The sequence below is a fragment of the Eretmochelys imbricata genome, chromosome 2 (genome assembly GCF_965152235.1).
Source record: "Eretmochelys imbricata isolate rEreImb1 chromosome 2, rEreImb1.hap1, whole genome shotgun sequence".
NCBI lineage: Eukaryota > Metazoa > Chordata > Testudines > Cheloniidae > Eretmochelys > Eretmochelys imbricata.
The window spans coordinates 21,820,661-21,838,541 of NC_135573.1; the positions used below are offsets into that span (position 1 = coordinate 21,820,661).

Genomic DNA, 17,881 nt, shown 5'->3' on the forward strand with positions numbered 1-17,881 from the left:
AAAGAATCATAGTAAGCAGTTAGTTATAGCTATAACATTCCATTCAGTCTCATATTTATTCACACATTCATTCATACAAACACACACACACAGGTTTTGCAAGGTTATCATCATAGTTACCAGCCTTAGAGTTGCTCATGCCAAGCCACTGGCCGGGTGGCCTGGACATGAGGGGGGAGCAGGGCCTTGTCAGATACTCATCTGATGTTCCTGGAAGTTGGTTTGCAGAATCAGACTCCCCCCTTCCCCGCCCCCGCAAAGTTCTCACTTTCTAGAGTCTATTTTTATAGGAATTTATTCCTAGGCCACTCTGTGGGAATTGCTTCATCATGCTGTTGCTGAGTCAATCAGCAGATAGCACATTCCTGACGGCTCCGTGCTGCTAGATGTTATCTTGTTCTTTGGTTCTCCCATTCTTGACGCTGTTGGGTGGATTCCAGTCTGCCCTCCGGGGGTCCTCTGGTTATTTCCACTTGACGCCTTCTTCAGCTGATGGACACTGGATTCTTAGGCTGGCACCTCGCTGATCATTCAGTTATTATCCACACCAAGCATCCATCCACATACATCTTCTATCTCTATTTTAATCACAATTGTTAATACAACAAAAGGGTGGGGAGTCTCTGGGTGCTGTTTCTGTTGTTACAGAGTATTGCTTTGAGTCTCTCTCTGTGTGAATTGCTTTGAGAACAGACTCTGTCTTAGAATGTACCAACGCAATCAGCAGCTTGCAAGTTTCACACATAGAGGGAGAGAAACAGTACCAAAACCAAGAGACCTCTTAATTAGTAATATCCTGGAATTTAAACTATGGGGAATCACACTCATTTGTGATTTTAATACAGAACTTCTTTAATATGATCCAACACCTGACTGTATATCAGGCAGCAGCAGATTTTCTGTGCCTTTCTGCCCGACTCGCCGCTCATTCAGGACCAGTCGACTACAGTGCTGTCATCCTTGGCGTCCTCAGATCCCCTTGGTTTGGTGGCAGACTTACTGTTGTTGCTGATGCCATCCTTCGTACTGCAGTTTACCTTGGTGCAGGGTCGTTGTCGACTTCCTGCTTGGCATGAAGAGCATCGTTGACGTGCATACAATCTTCGGTAGTGGTGCTCTCTACAGTGCAGCCTGCATCTGCTGTCCTTGGACCATCTTCGTTTTTGGTCCTGATGCCTCTTTCGGAACCCAGTGTGAGGTTGAGGCCAGTACCAATATCGAAGGTCCTGTTGACTGTTCCTTTGGTACCAGTGGCATCATGGGGTTGAGCTATGGATGATGCTGAATGTTTAGTGGCCCCATCCAGTGACCCCAACAACACTGTCAAGCTATTTGGAGGGATCCTCACAGTCAAGCTCCCTCCCCTTTCCCATTGCTCTCAATCTCAAAGGTCATCGAGACACAGCAGGAATCACAGTTGGTAATGGGATTGGTACCGTTCCTGCAGTAGAGACATGAGACCTTGGCCTAGTGCTTTCTGGTTGACAAAGCCTCTGTGGAAGTCCTTTGTTTGGAGAAATGCTGGTTGTCTGTACACTGTAGGGTGAGTTCACCTGTACCTACAACGGGCTCCCTGCCAGAACCACCAGGCCTGCAGCCATCGGCTCCTTCTGCCACGGGGTATCCTGAACCATTATGGCAGTCAGATGTCATTCCTCAAGGGATTCCATTGGTCCCAACTATATCTTTCTCCTCATCGCCAAATGACACAGGAGTACTGAGTCTTCAGTGCTGGATGACTTCAGATTTTTTCACGATCTGCTTAGTTGCCTGGTATCGGCCTTAGGAATTCAGGCTGAGTTTGTACAGGAAAACACCTACACACCCCCTACAGCTGCATTGGTGGCTATTCTCCAGCCGTCGGTTCCTTGGATAGTTGCAGCCCTATAAACAAAGCAATACAAGAGCCTGGTAAATCCCTGTGGAATGCCCTTGCTTTGTTAATGCACGCAGCAAAGCTCGCTGTCAGAAGATACTGTGTGCCAGTGTAGGGCTTTGAGTCTATTTTCTCTCATCCAGCTCCGAATTCTCTGACTGATATAGTGGCAAATGAGAAAGTAAGACAGGGAAGATGTAAATTGGTGCCTATGGAAAGAGTCCAAAAGGCTAGATTTGATGGGGAGAAAGATCTGCTTGACTCCCACTTTGCAGATGCACGTTACAAACAAGCAAGCTGTGTTATCGAAAAATAATTCTGTGAACTGGGATGCTATGTCCAAATTTGTGGACAAGTTGCCAGAATCTTTCAGGCAGGAGTTCAAGGCCTTTATTACAGAAGGCCATTTAGTGGCCAAGACATTCTTACAGTCAGCCCTGGATGTAGTCGGTGCTTCATCCAGGCTCGGGGCCTTGGCCATAACAATGAGAAGAATCTCATAGTTACAAAACTCAGGCATAGCTCCTGAGATCCAGCAAACCATAGAGTACTTGCCATTTGGTTGCTTCCTATTCTTGAAGAAAACTGAGGAGAGATTTCATTCTTTTAAGGTCTCCTGGTCACCCTATGCTCATTGGGGACTTACACCCAGGCTGCAAAGAGATGTCATTTTGGGAACCAACAGCAATGTCATCCTCGATGATATTTCCAGCAGTCCTTCTACCCTGTGAGGCATCAAGATTTCCCCAGAAAGGGGTACAAATCACGGAGAAGGAAACCTTCTGGGTCTGGTTTTTTCTCAAATGGCCCATCCTCTTCCTCTTTTGGTTAGACACGTTGTTTGGGCATTTTGAGAGCAGTGCCTCAGTTGTCAGTGTCATATCCACGCCCTAGCTATGTGGGGTCAGGCTGTCTCACTTCTATGGTGTTTGGGGGACAGTAACTATGGAGAGATGGGTCCTGAGCACCATGAGATTGGGTTATATCATTCATTTTCTTTCCATTTTCCCCACTCCCGTCCTACTACCCCATCTGTCTTCAGGGATCCCTCTCAGAACTCACAGTTGTTACAGCAGGTATGAACCCTGTGTACTCTGGGGGCTGTCGAGGAGGTTCCTCATCACCTTCACGGAAAAAGATTTTACCCCTGGTACTTCCTAATCCCCAAAGCCAAAGGGGGGAATGAGACCTATCCTCGATCTCTGTGCTCTCAAGACACATTAAGTACATTAGATTTTTGTCTGGGTACTCTGGTTACCATTCTCTCAGCTTTGAATCACGACTTTGAATCAATCTCCTCATTGGTCATTTTGGTCAGGTGCCAGCTAGGTTGTCTTAGCTCCTTAACCCTTTATAGGTGAAAGGTTTTTTCTCTGGCCAGGAGGGATTTAAAGATGTTTACTCTTCCCTTTATATTTATGACCTATGTCTTCGGAACTGAAAGGCCATCAGGCCAAACCTGACCTTAAAAAAACCAAACAAACCCCCACCCCCGTTAATCTACCTTCCAGCTTTCTCAGCCTACCCTTTAATTGCTTTCTTTTCCAAAATAAATGTAGGGTCTCAAACTCATCAGTGCTGTTTGATTCAGATATTTTTCTTGGTAAGTTTTTCACCACATGCTCATCCTCATTTGTAGCTCATTTGTAGCTATTGTTTGAGTTTCCTCTTCTGTTTCCAGTTTTTTACCTTTTTGACTGTAATTTTATTGATCGTCTTACTGTGATAAAATAACATCTGCTAACCCCTTTCAAAATTTGGGAAACCTTTTAATCACACTGAAGTTCATCATTTCTCCTGGTTGAATTATGACAAATTCCTTTTAGACTACTTAGATTCATTTGCCCTTCTCTGTCTCCTCTCCAAATTTGTATCCTGTCATGTAATATTTATATATATATATAAAGGATTCCAGATACATTACTTGTGAGTCTATCAACAGTGTCTTCTCTATCTTTATATTCTGTATTTTGTAAATCTAATAGCCCCCTCTGCCACACCACTCCCCTTCCCCCCCCGCTACACACTGGTATATGGTGATTTAATGATTTATTTGCACAGTAACCCCAAATACTTTCTCTGAGCACAGCATTGGATGCCTGTTCCATTTTGTGCATGTCACCTAAAATGATCCATGCTCTCAGACTAGTATGATATTTTCCCACATTGATCTTTGCAGATTGCTGTAGCCAGGACAGCAGGAATGGCAGGAGAGTCTAGTTGTCCCAAGTACTTGCCTAGCATTTTGGACAGATACATACTTGGTGTGGCTAATTGTTCACATCTTTGATGCTACATTTACTGTGTTTTAGGGTGCTAGTTCAATCAAAACGACCACGTGTATGTCTCTTACACCTCAGCTAGAAGTGTAGACCTACCCTTAATGTTTTGACAAACGATTGGAGTAGAGGACTGGGAATTGAGAATTCTGGTTTCTGTTCCCAGCATTGCCATCTACTTGGTGCAACCAGAGGCAAGATAATTGTAGTGCCTCAGTTTCTCTCATAATTTGCCTCAAGGGAAAATTGAAAAGCATTTTGAAACCTTCAAATTAAATATATAAAATTCAAAGCATACATAATCAAGTGCAGAAGTCAGGTTTCTGGATACAAGTGGTGGAGTAGTTTATTCTAACTTTGTCTACAATCTGAATAGCTGGCTTTCTGCTAAATGATTAGTAGTTAAATAGTTAACATTAATGCTAGACTCATCAGCTTTCAGCATTCCTACTCAGCTGATCTAAGTGGGGCAGTTTTCACCTATCTTTCAGCAGTGATGTAGTTTGTCCAGTAGATTTAACGCTATTTAGTGGCCTGTTGTTTTTGATCTATCTGCAGATTTGGTAACATGCCCTGCATAACTGTGTGGTGGCAGAGCCAGACCTTTAATCTGAGATGGGTATTTGTATTCCAATATGAAGTTTGTTTGTAATGTAAGGGGCTACCACAGCTCTATAACTGAGGCAATCACATTACAGCCTAGGTCATGAAGAATTGTCTTGTCCAAACTACAAACAGAAATTCTTACTTGAACAGTGATGTTTCTAAGCATCTGCTGATATAGTTATTACTGCAGTGTGGATTGGGCCTGAAACAACACTACCTCTTCATAATCGGATGGTCATTTTTGTGGCCATAGGGACTAAAAGCTTAAAATTAAAAACAAAAGCCTACGTGCTTTTGCTTGTTTTAGATCATCCAGTTCCAGTTTATTTGCATATTTAAAACAACCCTTGTCTCTTGCTGCTTTACTTCCAGTAGGGCTGTCTCTACACTACAGTTTGTCGGCATAATTTGTCACTCCCGGGTGTGAATGAGTGAACAATGAGTGTCTTACATTATGCTGTCGTAAGTGCCAGTGTGGACAGTGCTATGTTGGTGGCAGGGCTTAGCTAGCTAGCATAGCATAGCTATTGGCTCTCATGAAGAGAGCTGTCCCATCGGCATAGAGCAGTAATTCTCAACCTGTGGCCCACAGGCCACTTGCAACCCAATCAGTACAGCTGCGGCCCATGTGACATTCTGAGTGCCATACAGGTAGTATATATATTGTGTGGATGTGACCCGCATAACCCACAGAGCTGCATATGTGATCCACCGTGGTAAATAGGCTGAGAATCACTGGCATAGAGTGTCTTCACCAGACGTACTGCAGTGGTCGGTGCAGCTGCAGCGCTGAATGTGTAGACAAGCCCTAGTTTAGGTTAGCTTTTATAGCTTTTTGGCTATATTCCAAAAATATAAATATCCCATCCACTATTGAATGCCAGCCAGCTTTCTTTAATTCGTTTAAAAAAATGTATGCATGTAAATCTTTACAAAAGCTTTATCTGAAATGTGTACATTACATTGATGAAATATGGCTGTCAGAATATGTTTTAATGACTGGACTTGCTGAAGCTGTTCTACTGTGTATAAATAGTCGGTCATTGAAGCAAGGACTACAACATGGGTCTCACACATCCCAGGTGAGTACCCTAACCATAAGGCTGTAGTCATTTTCATTCTTTCCCTGGCTCAGTGACTATCTCTAGTTAACTATGAATTGCCACCATGATTGACAAGGGCTAGTCATTGGACCAGGGAAAGAGACTGAAAATGACTATAGCCTGGTGCCTTCATTTTGACGTTACAGTCAAGCTGTTTAGAATAGCTCATGATCATGAGTGCCAACCTCAGGGCAGACTTCCAAGGAACAGGGCACAAACCACAAACTGGTTATATATTCTATAATTAGATTTCATCAACCAAGTAACAAGTGTGATCTTGTAAAGCAGTGACTCTCAACCTTTCCAGACTACTGTACCCCTTTTGGGAGTCTGATTTGTCTTGCGTACCCGGTTCACCTCACTTAAAAACTACTAGTTTACAAAGTCAGACCTAAAATATAAAAGTGTCATAGCACACTGTTACTCAAAAATTGCTTACTTTCTCATTTTTACTATATAATTATAAAATCAATTGGAATATAAATACTGTACTTACATTTCAGTATATAGTACATAGAGCAGTATAAACAAGTCATTGTCTGTATGAAATTTTAGTTTACTAGTGCTTTTTTTGTAAACTAGGCAACTATCTAGATGAGTTGATATACCCTCTGGAACACCTCTGTGTACCCCCAGGAGTACATGTACCCCTGGTTGAGAACAAATGTCTTAAAGCATTATAACAGCCTTTACATGGGCTCACAGACGAGTCCCTCGGGCACTCTGGTCTATCTTGCCACCCAGGCAAGCCTGCCTTTTGTGATAAATGGTCCCTTACACCAAAAATCACAATATTCAGGTTCTCCCAGTCCCAAAGGATCAGTCACTTATCCCAGGTCAATTGTACCTCTGATCTCAAACCAAAGGCAATGTTTGTAGCCAATCATATAATACTAACTAAAGATTTATTAACTAAGAAAAAGAAATGAGTTATTTCCAAAGTAAAGCAGGTAACTATACACACGCAGATGAGAGAGTCTTCAGTTCCAAAAGGTAATAGTAGCTGCTGTAATATGGAAGATCTATATGTCTTGTGGGGCTAAGCCAAGCAGCTTGGGGATCCCTTGCTTGTGCTTTGAAATATTGCTGTTTCTGAATTCCAAGCAGCACAGTGACAACAGTTTTTTTCTTAACAGGGATTTTTATCCGTTTCCCCCAGACCTCAAGCTGGTGGGAGGAGAGTTTGTCCATGTCTCTATTTCATGGGTTTGAGGGGAAGCAATCAACAAATTGTCCACTGATGTCCCACAATTACTTGTCTGACATCTATAGGCCTTCTTTCATTGGGGAGAAGATGACACCTCTTGTGGTAAACTAGCATTTCACACTTGGTAATGATTCTCCCCTGATTGTGGGGGTTTATAGTCTTAGCAAACATTTTGATAGATACAGAGCAAACACTTAAATGTTACTGTATAACATGGGATACATATATGAGAAGTAAGATTAATACATGCAGCATCCTACAAGCATTTTATAACGTCTAAACACATTCTTATAATTTTAACATCTGTTTTAACAGTGCTAACACTCAGGTGAGCCAGACTGGAACACAGCCAGCTATGCATTTGTCAGTGTTCAGTGAGGCCCAGGGGCCTTGGCGTGAGCTGGCACCTAGTCTGCCATCCTCACAGTTACCATTTTTATTCTTATTTTTTTGGTTTGGTCAAAACTGTTGGGCAAAGTCAACACGAATTTATGAATATTTTTGTGTTGACCGAAACTGAATTTTAAATTTCATCCAGCCCTAATTGCCATATTCTTTAGCATATTCCATAGAGGAAACTTGGCATCTATCATTAATCTTTCCATATTTTATTTTATTTGTTCAATAGCGGGACTAGAGAAGTAAAATGAAATTATATCAAACTGTAAAACTTGCAGTGTGGGGGAAACCAATAAAATGGTTATCTGCAACAGTGGTGGTACTCTAAATACCAAACCAGACTGTCAGTGACTTCTTAAGGAAGAAGAATAGAAACGTCTTATAACTGTGGTAATATGAGTTATGGGGAATGAGAAGAATGTAATCTGGATGAACTGATATATGGGGATGGGAACAAAATAACGTAAGAGGTGAATGTATTGCTGATACTGTATTTTAAATGGACGTTGTCAAAGTTGACAAGTCCACATGTGGAGACTGTTAATTTAAATCATATGTTCTAAATGGATTTTATTTAGACTGGCAAGAGAGCTCTTATGCCTCTTATTGGCAAACAAAGAGTTGGCCACAATGATCTGAGCTTTTGTGATGTCAAAGCTGGGTTATTCTAACTCTTTACATGAGGAATGAGTGCAGTGTTCTCTAACAAGAACAACTAAATACCTAGTCCAAATAGCCACTGAGACCCTATCACCTCAGTGCTCTTGCTTATTATAAAACACTGGGTTAATTTGAAGATGTTCATCCTTCTCTTTGAGGCCCTCCTTGGCACTACACCAAGACCACTAAAAAGAGCTATAAAGACAGTAGTTTTGAGTATGGAGATATTGTAGTTTGCCTCTTATTTGGATATTTGAGGCATTCTTTCTGCCAAGCATCTTGTAGGAGTTATGTCTTATATCTAATGATGCCATCTTACAAATAGAGATCCTGGTCTGTGGTTTGGTATGCCTTGGATCATGCTATGTGCGAATTCTGTTTGGACTGAAGTGGAAAGATAGATGTATTTAAGTCAGCCCGGCCTGATAAAATTCACTCTAGAGTATTTAAGGAACTAACTGAAGCAATCTTGGAAGCTTTAGCAGTTATCTTTGAGAAATCATGGAGGATGGGTGAAGCTCTAGAGACTGGAGAAGGGCAAACATAGTACATATCTTTAAAAAAAGGAACAAAAAGAACCTGGAGAATTATAGACCAGCCAGTTTAACTGCAGTATCTGGAAAGATACTGGAACAAATAATCAAACAGTTTGTAAGCACCTAAAGTATCATCAGGTTATAAGTAATAGCCAACATGCATTTGTCAAGAACAAATCATGCCAAACAAACCTAATTTCATTCTTTGATAAGGGGTTACTGGCCTAGTGGATATGGATGGATGGATTGGGGGGGGGACTGTAGACTTGATATTTAGTAAGGCTTTTGAGACAGACATGACATTCTCGTAAACTAAGGAAATGTGGTTTAGATGAAATTACTTATAAGGTGGGTGCACAACTGATTGAAAGACTATTCAGAGCGCAATTATCAGTGGCTTGCTATCAAACCAGGGCAACATATCTAGTGGTGCCCCACAAGAGTCTGGCACTATTCAGTGCTTCCATTAATGACTTGGATAATGGAGTAGAAAGTACGCTTATAAAATTTGCTGATGACACCAAGCTGGGAGGGCTTGCTAGGGATATGTGCTAGTACTTTGGAGGACAGGATTAGAATTCAAAAGGACCTTTGTTACCTGGGGTTTTGCTGAACCCAAAGCTCTTGGTAACTTTATTCTGTGAGGTGGTGGCAGGAAATAAATCAGTAGGGACACAGCACGTCCGACTGATAGATAGTTGATGCAAGCAGGCAAACAAAAGTGCTTTCACTTAAAGCGTCTACTTTATTTAGTCTCAAGCACTTACACACCTCCACAACAGGTTAGTAGAGTACCCCAAATTAACCCCAGATTCATATTTATCCAGCGTCTTGATGAGGTTTTGAGTGGATTTCTATAGACTTCCGGTGGCCAGCTTTCTGTCTGCAAAGGAATTGGAGAGGTGTTCAAGTGTCCAATTTCTTAGTATTACAAAGCTTGTTCATAAAACAACAACAAAAAAATAAAACTGGAGAAGCTAAGTTAAGTCTGGAGTTTTCTAGCCTGTAGTGTGGACTTTTTCATCAGTTAGCCAGCTGTATCTGACACAGCAATTAACTATTGCCAGACTTTCCATCTTGCAAAACCGCATGCTTCGGAAAATACTCAAGTCAGGAGGGCACAGGGTCATGTTTACTCCTCGTGGTGGCTCGCTTCTCACTTCCCCTCGTGATCTGCTAATTGTGCTAAGGCTTCAGAAATGGCCTTGCTAGCTGCTTTCAGCAATGAGCATAACAATTGGTATTCTAGCCGGCAGTGGTCTAGGCTTGTTACTGGGCTCTGGGCTATCAAAAATGTCCCCCTCCTACACCTTGACAAATTGGAGAACTGGTTTGAAATCAGCATGATGAAAATCAATAAAGATAAATGTGAAGTACTGTCCTTAAGAAGGAAAATTAAATGCACAGCTACAAAAATGGGAAGTAACTGTCCAGGCAGTAGTACTACTGAAAAGGATTTGGCGGGTACAGTGGACCACTAATTGAATATGAGCCAATAATGTGATGCAGTTGCTAAAAAGGCAATAGTCTGCCGTGTATTAGCAGGAAAGTCAGATGTAGGAAAAGGGAGGCAGTTGTCCCACTCTACTAGTCAGTGGTGAGCCTCAGCTGGAGTCCTGTGTCCAGTTCTGGGCACCACACTTTCAGAAAGATGTGGACAAATTGGAGAGACTCCAGAGGAGAATGAAAATTTTAAAAGTTTTAGAAAACCTGCCCTGTGAGGAAAGATTGAAAAAAAAAAACTTGGCATGTTTAGTCTTGAGAAAAGAGCTGAAGGGGGACCTGATAAGTCTTCAGATATGTTAAGTACTGTTACAAAGAGGTCTGTAATCAGTTCTTATGTCCACTGAATGTAGGTGAAGTAGTGATGGGCTTAATCCGCAGCAAGGGAGATTTAGGTTAGATATTAGGGAAAACTTTTAAACTATGAAAATAGTTAAGCGCGGGGTTAGTCTTTCACAGGAGCTTGTGGAATCCCCGTCATTGGAGGTTTTTAAGAACAGGTTAGATAAACATCTGCCAGGGTTCACTTGGTCTTGCCTCAGTGCAGGGGGCTGGAGTAGCTGACCTTTCGAGGTCCATTCGAGCCCAACATTTCTATTATTCTGTGATTCTAAAATAAATCTGTAAATTTAAGGTACTGAAGTAGAGTTAGAGAAGAGAGGGGAAAATGTTCCCTTGTTTTAGGTGCTAGCCTGGGATTTGGGAGAACTGACTTGGATTCCCTGCTCCGTCTCAGACCTCCTTGGTGATCATGGGCAAATCATTAAATCTCTCTGTGTGTTAGTTCCTCATCTGTAAAATGGGGAATAATAGCACTGACCAACCTCATAGGAAGGTTGTGAGGATATATACATAATTTAAAAAAAAAAAAAGTGAGGTGCTAAGTTACTTTAGTAAGGCACATCATATAGGTGCCGAAGATAGAAGTCGGTACCCAAAGCTCTGTACATCCTGTAGTAATATACAACGTTTGAATTTTGTGTGTGATTTACAGTAATGTGCAGACTAATGAGTTTCTTAATATTGAAGTATGTTTGGGAACATGACTTAATGTAGGTTTCTTCAGGGAAGGAGCCTCATGTTAATACATATGTATGAAGTGCCAAGCACACTTTTGTCACTACCATGCATAAATATAGAAGCTTGTTGCTTTTCCTTGCATAATCACCCTACATGGTGTGACACTGTCTCCTTCTAACATATACAGGTTTGTCTGCTATAGCCTTTCAGTTAAGGAACCTGGTTCTTTATCTTAGCTAGTAGGGGCTCAGGGTTTTAGATCCAGAGGTTCTAGATTCAATCCTCATCACTTGCATACACTTATAGTAAATATGGGGTGTCATGTTATTACCTTAAATGTTTTTGTTCTCGTTGTAGCACCTTCTGTGGAGATTGTGCAAAATGTGGTCCAGTAGCACTGAAGGCAGTTCAGTTTAAATATTTATTTTTAAAAATAGTCCTCCTTGTATTATACAATATTTGATATTCAGATGTAAGAGTAGGATTAAGTAAATAGAAACATTGAATAACTGTAGAAGTTTCTCAGATTTTTGAGGGAGGAATGAGGCACTCTCTCTAGATGTCACTAAAATTCTCTGAGGAAGAACTCTGTGTATCTTGAAAACATTTCTCTCACCATCAGAAATTGGTCCCATAAAAGATACTACCTCACCCACCTTGTCTCTCTAATATCCTGGGACTGAAATAGCTACAACAATGCTGCATATAAAATTCTCTGCAGATTTCCGTTACTTTTGTTACTTGTTTTATGTTGGTCTTTTATCTGAACAGCACCACAAATATGCAGAGTTTTATGGACAAAAATATCTTTTTCCAGTGGTGATGTGGAGTCACGTATTTTCCCATGTTCTGCGAATCATGTGAATGCTTTCCTCAACTTTTTTTTTTTTTGTGTATCTAAATAGTTAATATAGTACAGCATATATTTAAGCATTTCACTAGTCAACATCTTTCCATGGTTTGACTGTCATAGCAACTGGAAACCATTTATATTGTGTGCAACAAGTGGCTGAAATTTTTTGTTTCTAGATACAGTCAGCTTGTGTTTTGGCATTTCCTGCCTGAAATATCTGACAACCACTGGAAAAGCAATGAACTTGTTCACTAAACGTTATAGCCTAAGTGTCTGCTTTATTTCCATCTCATTTTTAGGTTTTAGAGATCTTCATGATTTTACTGCCTCATGAGGCTATCCCAGTGAGTAAAATTGACAACTGCTCAGCAGTTATTATATAGAGTCCACCTCCTTCAGGATTCTTAAGTAAGTGTTACCTGGTTTCTGTGCATCTTATCCACCAGTCCAGAATTTTCCCCTAGCATAGTCCCTTTCCTCTTCATGGATAGTCCTATAAAGAAAAGGAGTACTTGTGGCACCTTAGAGACTAACAAATTTATTAGAGCTTAAGCTTTTGTGAGCTACAGCTCACTTCTCTCACGAAAGCTTATGCTCTAATAAATTTGTTAGTCTCTAAGGTGCCACAAGTACTCCTCTTCTTTTTACGGATACAGACTAACACGGCTGCTACTCTGACTCCTATAAAGGATTTTAGATTAGGTTAGATTACCTTTCTGATAGACATGGAAAATACTTTTGGTTGTTTTGTGTGTTTAAAGCCCTCACTGTCCTGATTATGATTATCTTGGCAAGTGATTTGCTGGCTTTGCCTTGACAGGCAGGTCGGAGAGAAACTTGTGTTCTGGACTGATGGATCTGAGGCACAGAAACTAACTTCCAGGTAAGAAATTATCCTTCAATCTGTGTATGGTAGGGGTACTAGATTGAGAGCATTAGTACTTTCCTTGACTGTTCATATTATTTCCTCCCCCTTTTCCAGCATCCACTGTTAAACTGCTAACAATGATTTCTTTTCTGTTCTGCTTTGGAGGAAACAATTAAAATATGACCAGTACAGTATCTGAAATTATTCTTTCTTACAAAATACCCTATTTAGATTTTTAACACTTTTACGTTGAGACTTGATATTGCCCAGCTGTATCTTACATATTTAAGGGAGCATCCATTCCCATATCAAATATCACCAATAGCAGATTGCAGGATTATAATATTAGAGAGTGATTCTAATTTTTAAAATAAAATTATAGCAAGTTATTACTTGGATTACTAGTAGACCTTGTGTATTTCTTTATGGCTGCCAGTTTCATTGTATCCTTATTTCTTAATCGTTTGGTCACTCACAAACTAGCACTAGTGCTTCTTTAGTAGACTTGACTAATTTCCTGAATATCCCTGGTTATCACTCACCTAATCATTTTCCTTCTGGACGGAAGGAAAAAAACCTGGATCTAAACTGCTGTATATAGCTTGAAGGAGTATAAATCAGCCACAGTCAGCAGATTTTGTCTTTTTGCTGAACTAGGAACATATTGGAAAAACAGTGCTGTATTAGCGTTCAGATTTATGTCCTTCAAGCTTAATCCTTTTGCAATAAATCTAACTTTGTTTTAAAACAATTTATCAACTATAAACATGTAAAGAACTTAGATTTGAGAAGTTGTGGGGGGAAAAAACCCCACTTCCCTAGTTGATTGCTGGGCCTCAGTTATTAGGAAATAGAGAATGCCTTACACTTCCTCATATATAGGGTATTCCAATGGTTTGCTAGTATGGTTCTCTTTCCATTTCACTCCTCCTGCTGCAAGACACAATCTGGGGTCTCCTTCAGTTGTGTGCCTTAGCCAGAAGGTCTGTTGAGAAGCTCTCTCGAGACCTGATGCCAGGGCTGCTTTCATTTTTGAGACACACATACTCCCTATTTGTGTATTGAATTTATAGTATGATGGTAACTCTTAAAACTGAAGCTTCTGCATGAACGTTCTACTGAGGTTGCAGGGGTTACTGGCTTTTTTTAAAAAAATGGAAAAAATTAAGGACCCTTTGCTTGTTTTTCCTTTAGCATTGTTATGTAAGGTTTCAATTGGTCCCTTTCTAGTTTAAAAATAATGAAAAATCAAACAAACCACAGCTTGTATCCATTGTGCTAAGCCTTGAAAATTCAAAAGATCAAACACAGCTTTTGTGTATGACTGTACTGTGAAGTGTATTTCAAGTTTTTAATTACATCTAGAATTTTGGTCTTTCAACTGTTGGGGGCTGTCTTGCTAATAAGATAGTGACATTAATGTGGTTACAGTCTTGTAGATTTCTTTAAAGCCGTGGTTTTATACACTACAACAGGGGTCAGCAACCTTTCAGAAGTGGCATGCTGAGTCTTCAGTTATTCACTCTAATTTAAGGTTTTGCGTGCCAGTAATACATTCTAATATTTTTAGAAGGTCTCTTTCTATAAGTCTATAATATATAACTAAACTATTGTTGTATTTAAAGTAAATAAGGTTTTTAAAATGTTTAAGAAGCTTCACTTAAGATCTGCATTTTAATTTAATTTTATCAGTTTAGTGTGATCTTTGGCCTTGCTTTTCCTTGCTGAGTTTTCCAATGTCTGGCACATATTTGGATACTTTAAGCTGCACACAGGCTTCTGAGAGATCAGTTGTTAACCAGCTCCGAGAGGGACAGAGGACAAATTTCATGTGTGAAAATACCTGTTCACACAAGTGTGTGGATCCAAATGCTGAAAGCATTGCAAACGTAATTTTCTTCAAACAGTTAAATTTCACTGGCAGGGACGTCCAGCAGGTCAGAATAGAGGCCCCATGATCTCTCTCGGTAGCTTCAAGTGCACTCCACAGATCTCCAAACGTTGATGCCCACAATTCTGAGCTTTTTAACTGAATGAGCTGCATTTTGAAATCTTCAACACCCATCCACTGAAATACAGACAAATCCAAGTTGTTTTTGTTGAACTCCTCGGGTTTAATTAGAAAAGAAAGCATTGGGCCAAATTTCTGGAAATGTTGAAATCTGTCAGAAAGTTCTGATTCCAGTTCTTGCATATATATTCTAATCTCAGCGTCAAACGCAGTGCACTGTTCCATGTGGCATGATAGTGATGAAAGCAGCAAATCGGGACTTAAAACTATCCCAGTACAGTGGTGCTGGAACTATTTTTAAGGTGGGGGTGCTGAGCTGTGCCCCCTCTTGCCCCGTCTGCACCCCTCACTGCTCCAGGCTGTGGGCCGGGACCCCAGGCCAGCGGAGGAGTCCCCGGGACTGGTGGCTGGGACCCCAGGCTGGCGGATGGAACCCCAGCTGGGACTGGTGGCCAGGACCCGGGCAGTGTGAGTGCCACTGAAAATCAGCTCGTGTGCTGCAGGTTGCGTATCCCTACACTACAAAGTGACTGCAAAAATGGTATTCTGGAGTGTCATGGTTGTGTCTCAATTATTCTAGTTCAAATTTGCTTGTTGTTAAAAGAATATTTTTTTCTGCCAGCGTTAAACTCAGAATTGGGCTCTGAGAATAAAGCTAGGTTCTTTCCTTCTCAAGCGTCATGATCTGTAATAAAGGTACTGCAGGGTTTAGCCAAAGTACAGTTGTGCACGTTGGAGCATGATTGGGTGATCAATCAAGAGTTCCTTGTGCTTTCCTTTGAAGTGCAATTTCTACAGGCTTGCTGCAGCAACCTGTAGGAGAGAGCTTTAATGTCCAGTGCTTGGATAACATGCCCAGCTTCAGGTTGTGTCCCTGATCCTGGCAAAGGTAACATCAGGGTGACAGTGTATGCATATCTGAGGGTCAGTGTTGGTGGACCTGCATTTAATTTCCTGGGCTCAACTCCACATAACGAATATCACCACCAGTTTGGTCCCCACAATTCAAGGTTAGATTTCTTTTCATTACCTTAACATCTTGGTCCTTACCTTCGAGCTCTTAATGGTTTGGGCCCAGGATACCTAAATGATTTTCTCATGCTTCAGGAACTCAATTGCTGCTGTTAAAGGCAGTGGCCTCTGCCACTGTCATATTGTTTACTTTTAATCTTGCATCAACAATGAAAAATCCATGCTATTAGATGATAAACTTCTTTCCAATATCCGTATACAAAATGCTATCTGCTCTATACTTAGAGTATCTTTTTTTAAACCTGCTTCTGTAAGGGCTTCATGCACCATGAAATGTGCTGTTGTTTATTTATGTAGACCTATTACTGCCTTATTGCTGTTTTTCCAGAACTTTCCCCCAAAATTTTAAAGCAAAGGTACTCATCAAATTTTTTTGAATATAGGCAACTTATTTTGCATAATTTTGATAATTTTTCAGTTTAATAATTATATGGAACTAGTCTGAGGCTTTCCTATTCCATATTTAAAAATTACTAGAGAACGTTATCATCATGACTGACATGCTATCTTGAATCCCAGTTAGCTGTATCCTTGTATAATATATTGATCCATACCTGTATTTTCATTACTCCACTACAATCACATTCCTTTATATATCCTAGATGGCAGAAAATAGAGAGATATACTGTAAACATTTTATATTGCAATGAAATGGAAGTATGATTAGACTAACTTTCTAATTTCGTTTTGACCTATCTAGAGAAGTTGGAAGTTGCACCACCATCCCCAGGACAGCTGAAACATGGTAAAAAAAAAAAAAAAAAAAAAAACTTATTAAATATAGTTAATAGTTGTATATATTCTTTGATTGCTCATACTTTTAAATACTTTGTCTTATTCTCAAAACTGTTCAGATTTATTCTAACTCCTCCTTTCATTAATGGGAGCTATCTACATATTTTCCTTAGAGACTAGTGAGAGAACCTACATCTGGAGTGCACTGAGGTATTAAAAAGTATCTGCAACCACCCTGCTGCTGTTTCATAATACGCTAATTGGGGAAATGACCAAATATCTTTGGTGTGTCTTATTGTCCCTAATGTCTAGTTTACCCAAACCCTAAGTATAAACTGTTACTGCATTGGAAAAGAAATTCAAAGCCAATACGGAACAGTGTATTGGTTCCAAGTTGTGTTGTTACGGTAGCATTTTTTTTGAAGCTGGAAATTTTAATGACCAATCAGGTTCTTATTCTTGTCGCTGACCTTTTGCAGTATTCGTTTTAGCTTTCTTTTATTTAGTGGTCTACTTACAGATGTTACATTATTAAGATGGTAGAGGGGTGTGTGTGTGTGTGTACACATGCAGTATAAATATAGGCGTTGGATAACGTTTCTGAGAATTTAGTAGTCAAGTCAGTGTGGTTATAGCACAGTGTTCTCTCCTATAGATGTAAGTTTGGGATTTGGCTAAAAATTGTAGGTGTTAAGATTCAGTGAATTTCTTTTTTGGCAGGAAGTGGTATCTGAGTAAATTATTTCTTATCCCACAGAAGTAGATTATCATGTGTGTGTGGAGCGGTGGAGGGGGACTAGAAAAAATAAAACTATTTGTATACACTGAGTAGAAATATTTTAATTTTTTAACTGCGCTTACATCTGCTTAATGTTGATCTTCCATAAACACTTTAGCAAACAGATTTACTGGCAGGAATGTTTGCCAAAGCAATTTATATTTAAGCAAATATTTCAGAATATTAATGGAAAGGAAATTTTAGATCAAAAGTATTCATGCTGTTAGTCTGCAAAGAGCTACTCGCATGCAGTGACCGAATTGAGTATGTGAAACAGTGAACAAATACATAAAAACTTCATTTTGATCACAGATAATTCACAAACAGGGAAAAAAATCCACCCCACTCCAAATTATTCTTGACAAATTATGTGTTCAGCTCTATTTATTAACAGAATGTAAGTACCTTTTTCTTG

General features: G+C 40.1%; 1 protein-coding gene across 2 annotated transcripts in view; it reads left to right on the forward strand.

The window, feature by feature from the left end:
- TMEM65 (transmembrane protein 65) overlaps positions 1–17,881 on the forward strand; it is a 49,614-nt gene that overhangs the window by 12,067 nt on the left and 19,666 nt on the right. For both annotated transcript variants that reach the window (XM_077809817.1, XM_077809819.1), the window contains one exon: positions 16,654–16,698. In XM_077809817.1, the coding sequence (XP_077665943.1) occupies positions 16,654–16,698 (45 nt within the window). The remainder of the gene's footprint in view (positions 1–16,653; positions 16,699–17,881) is intronic.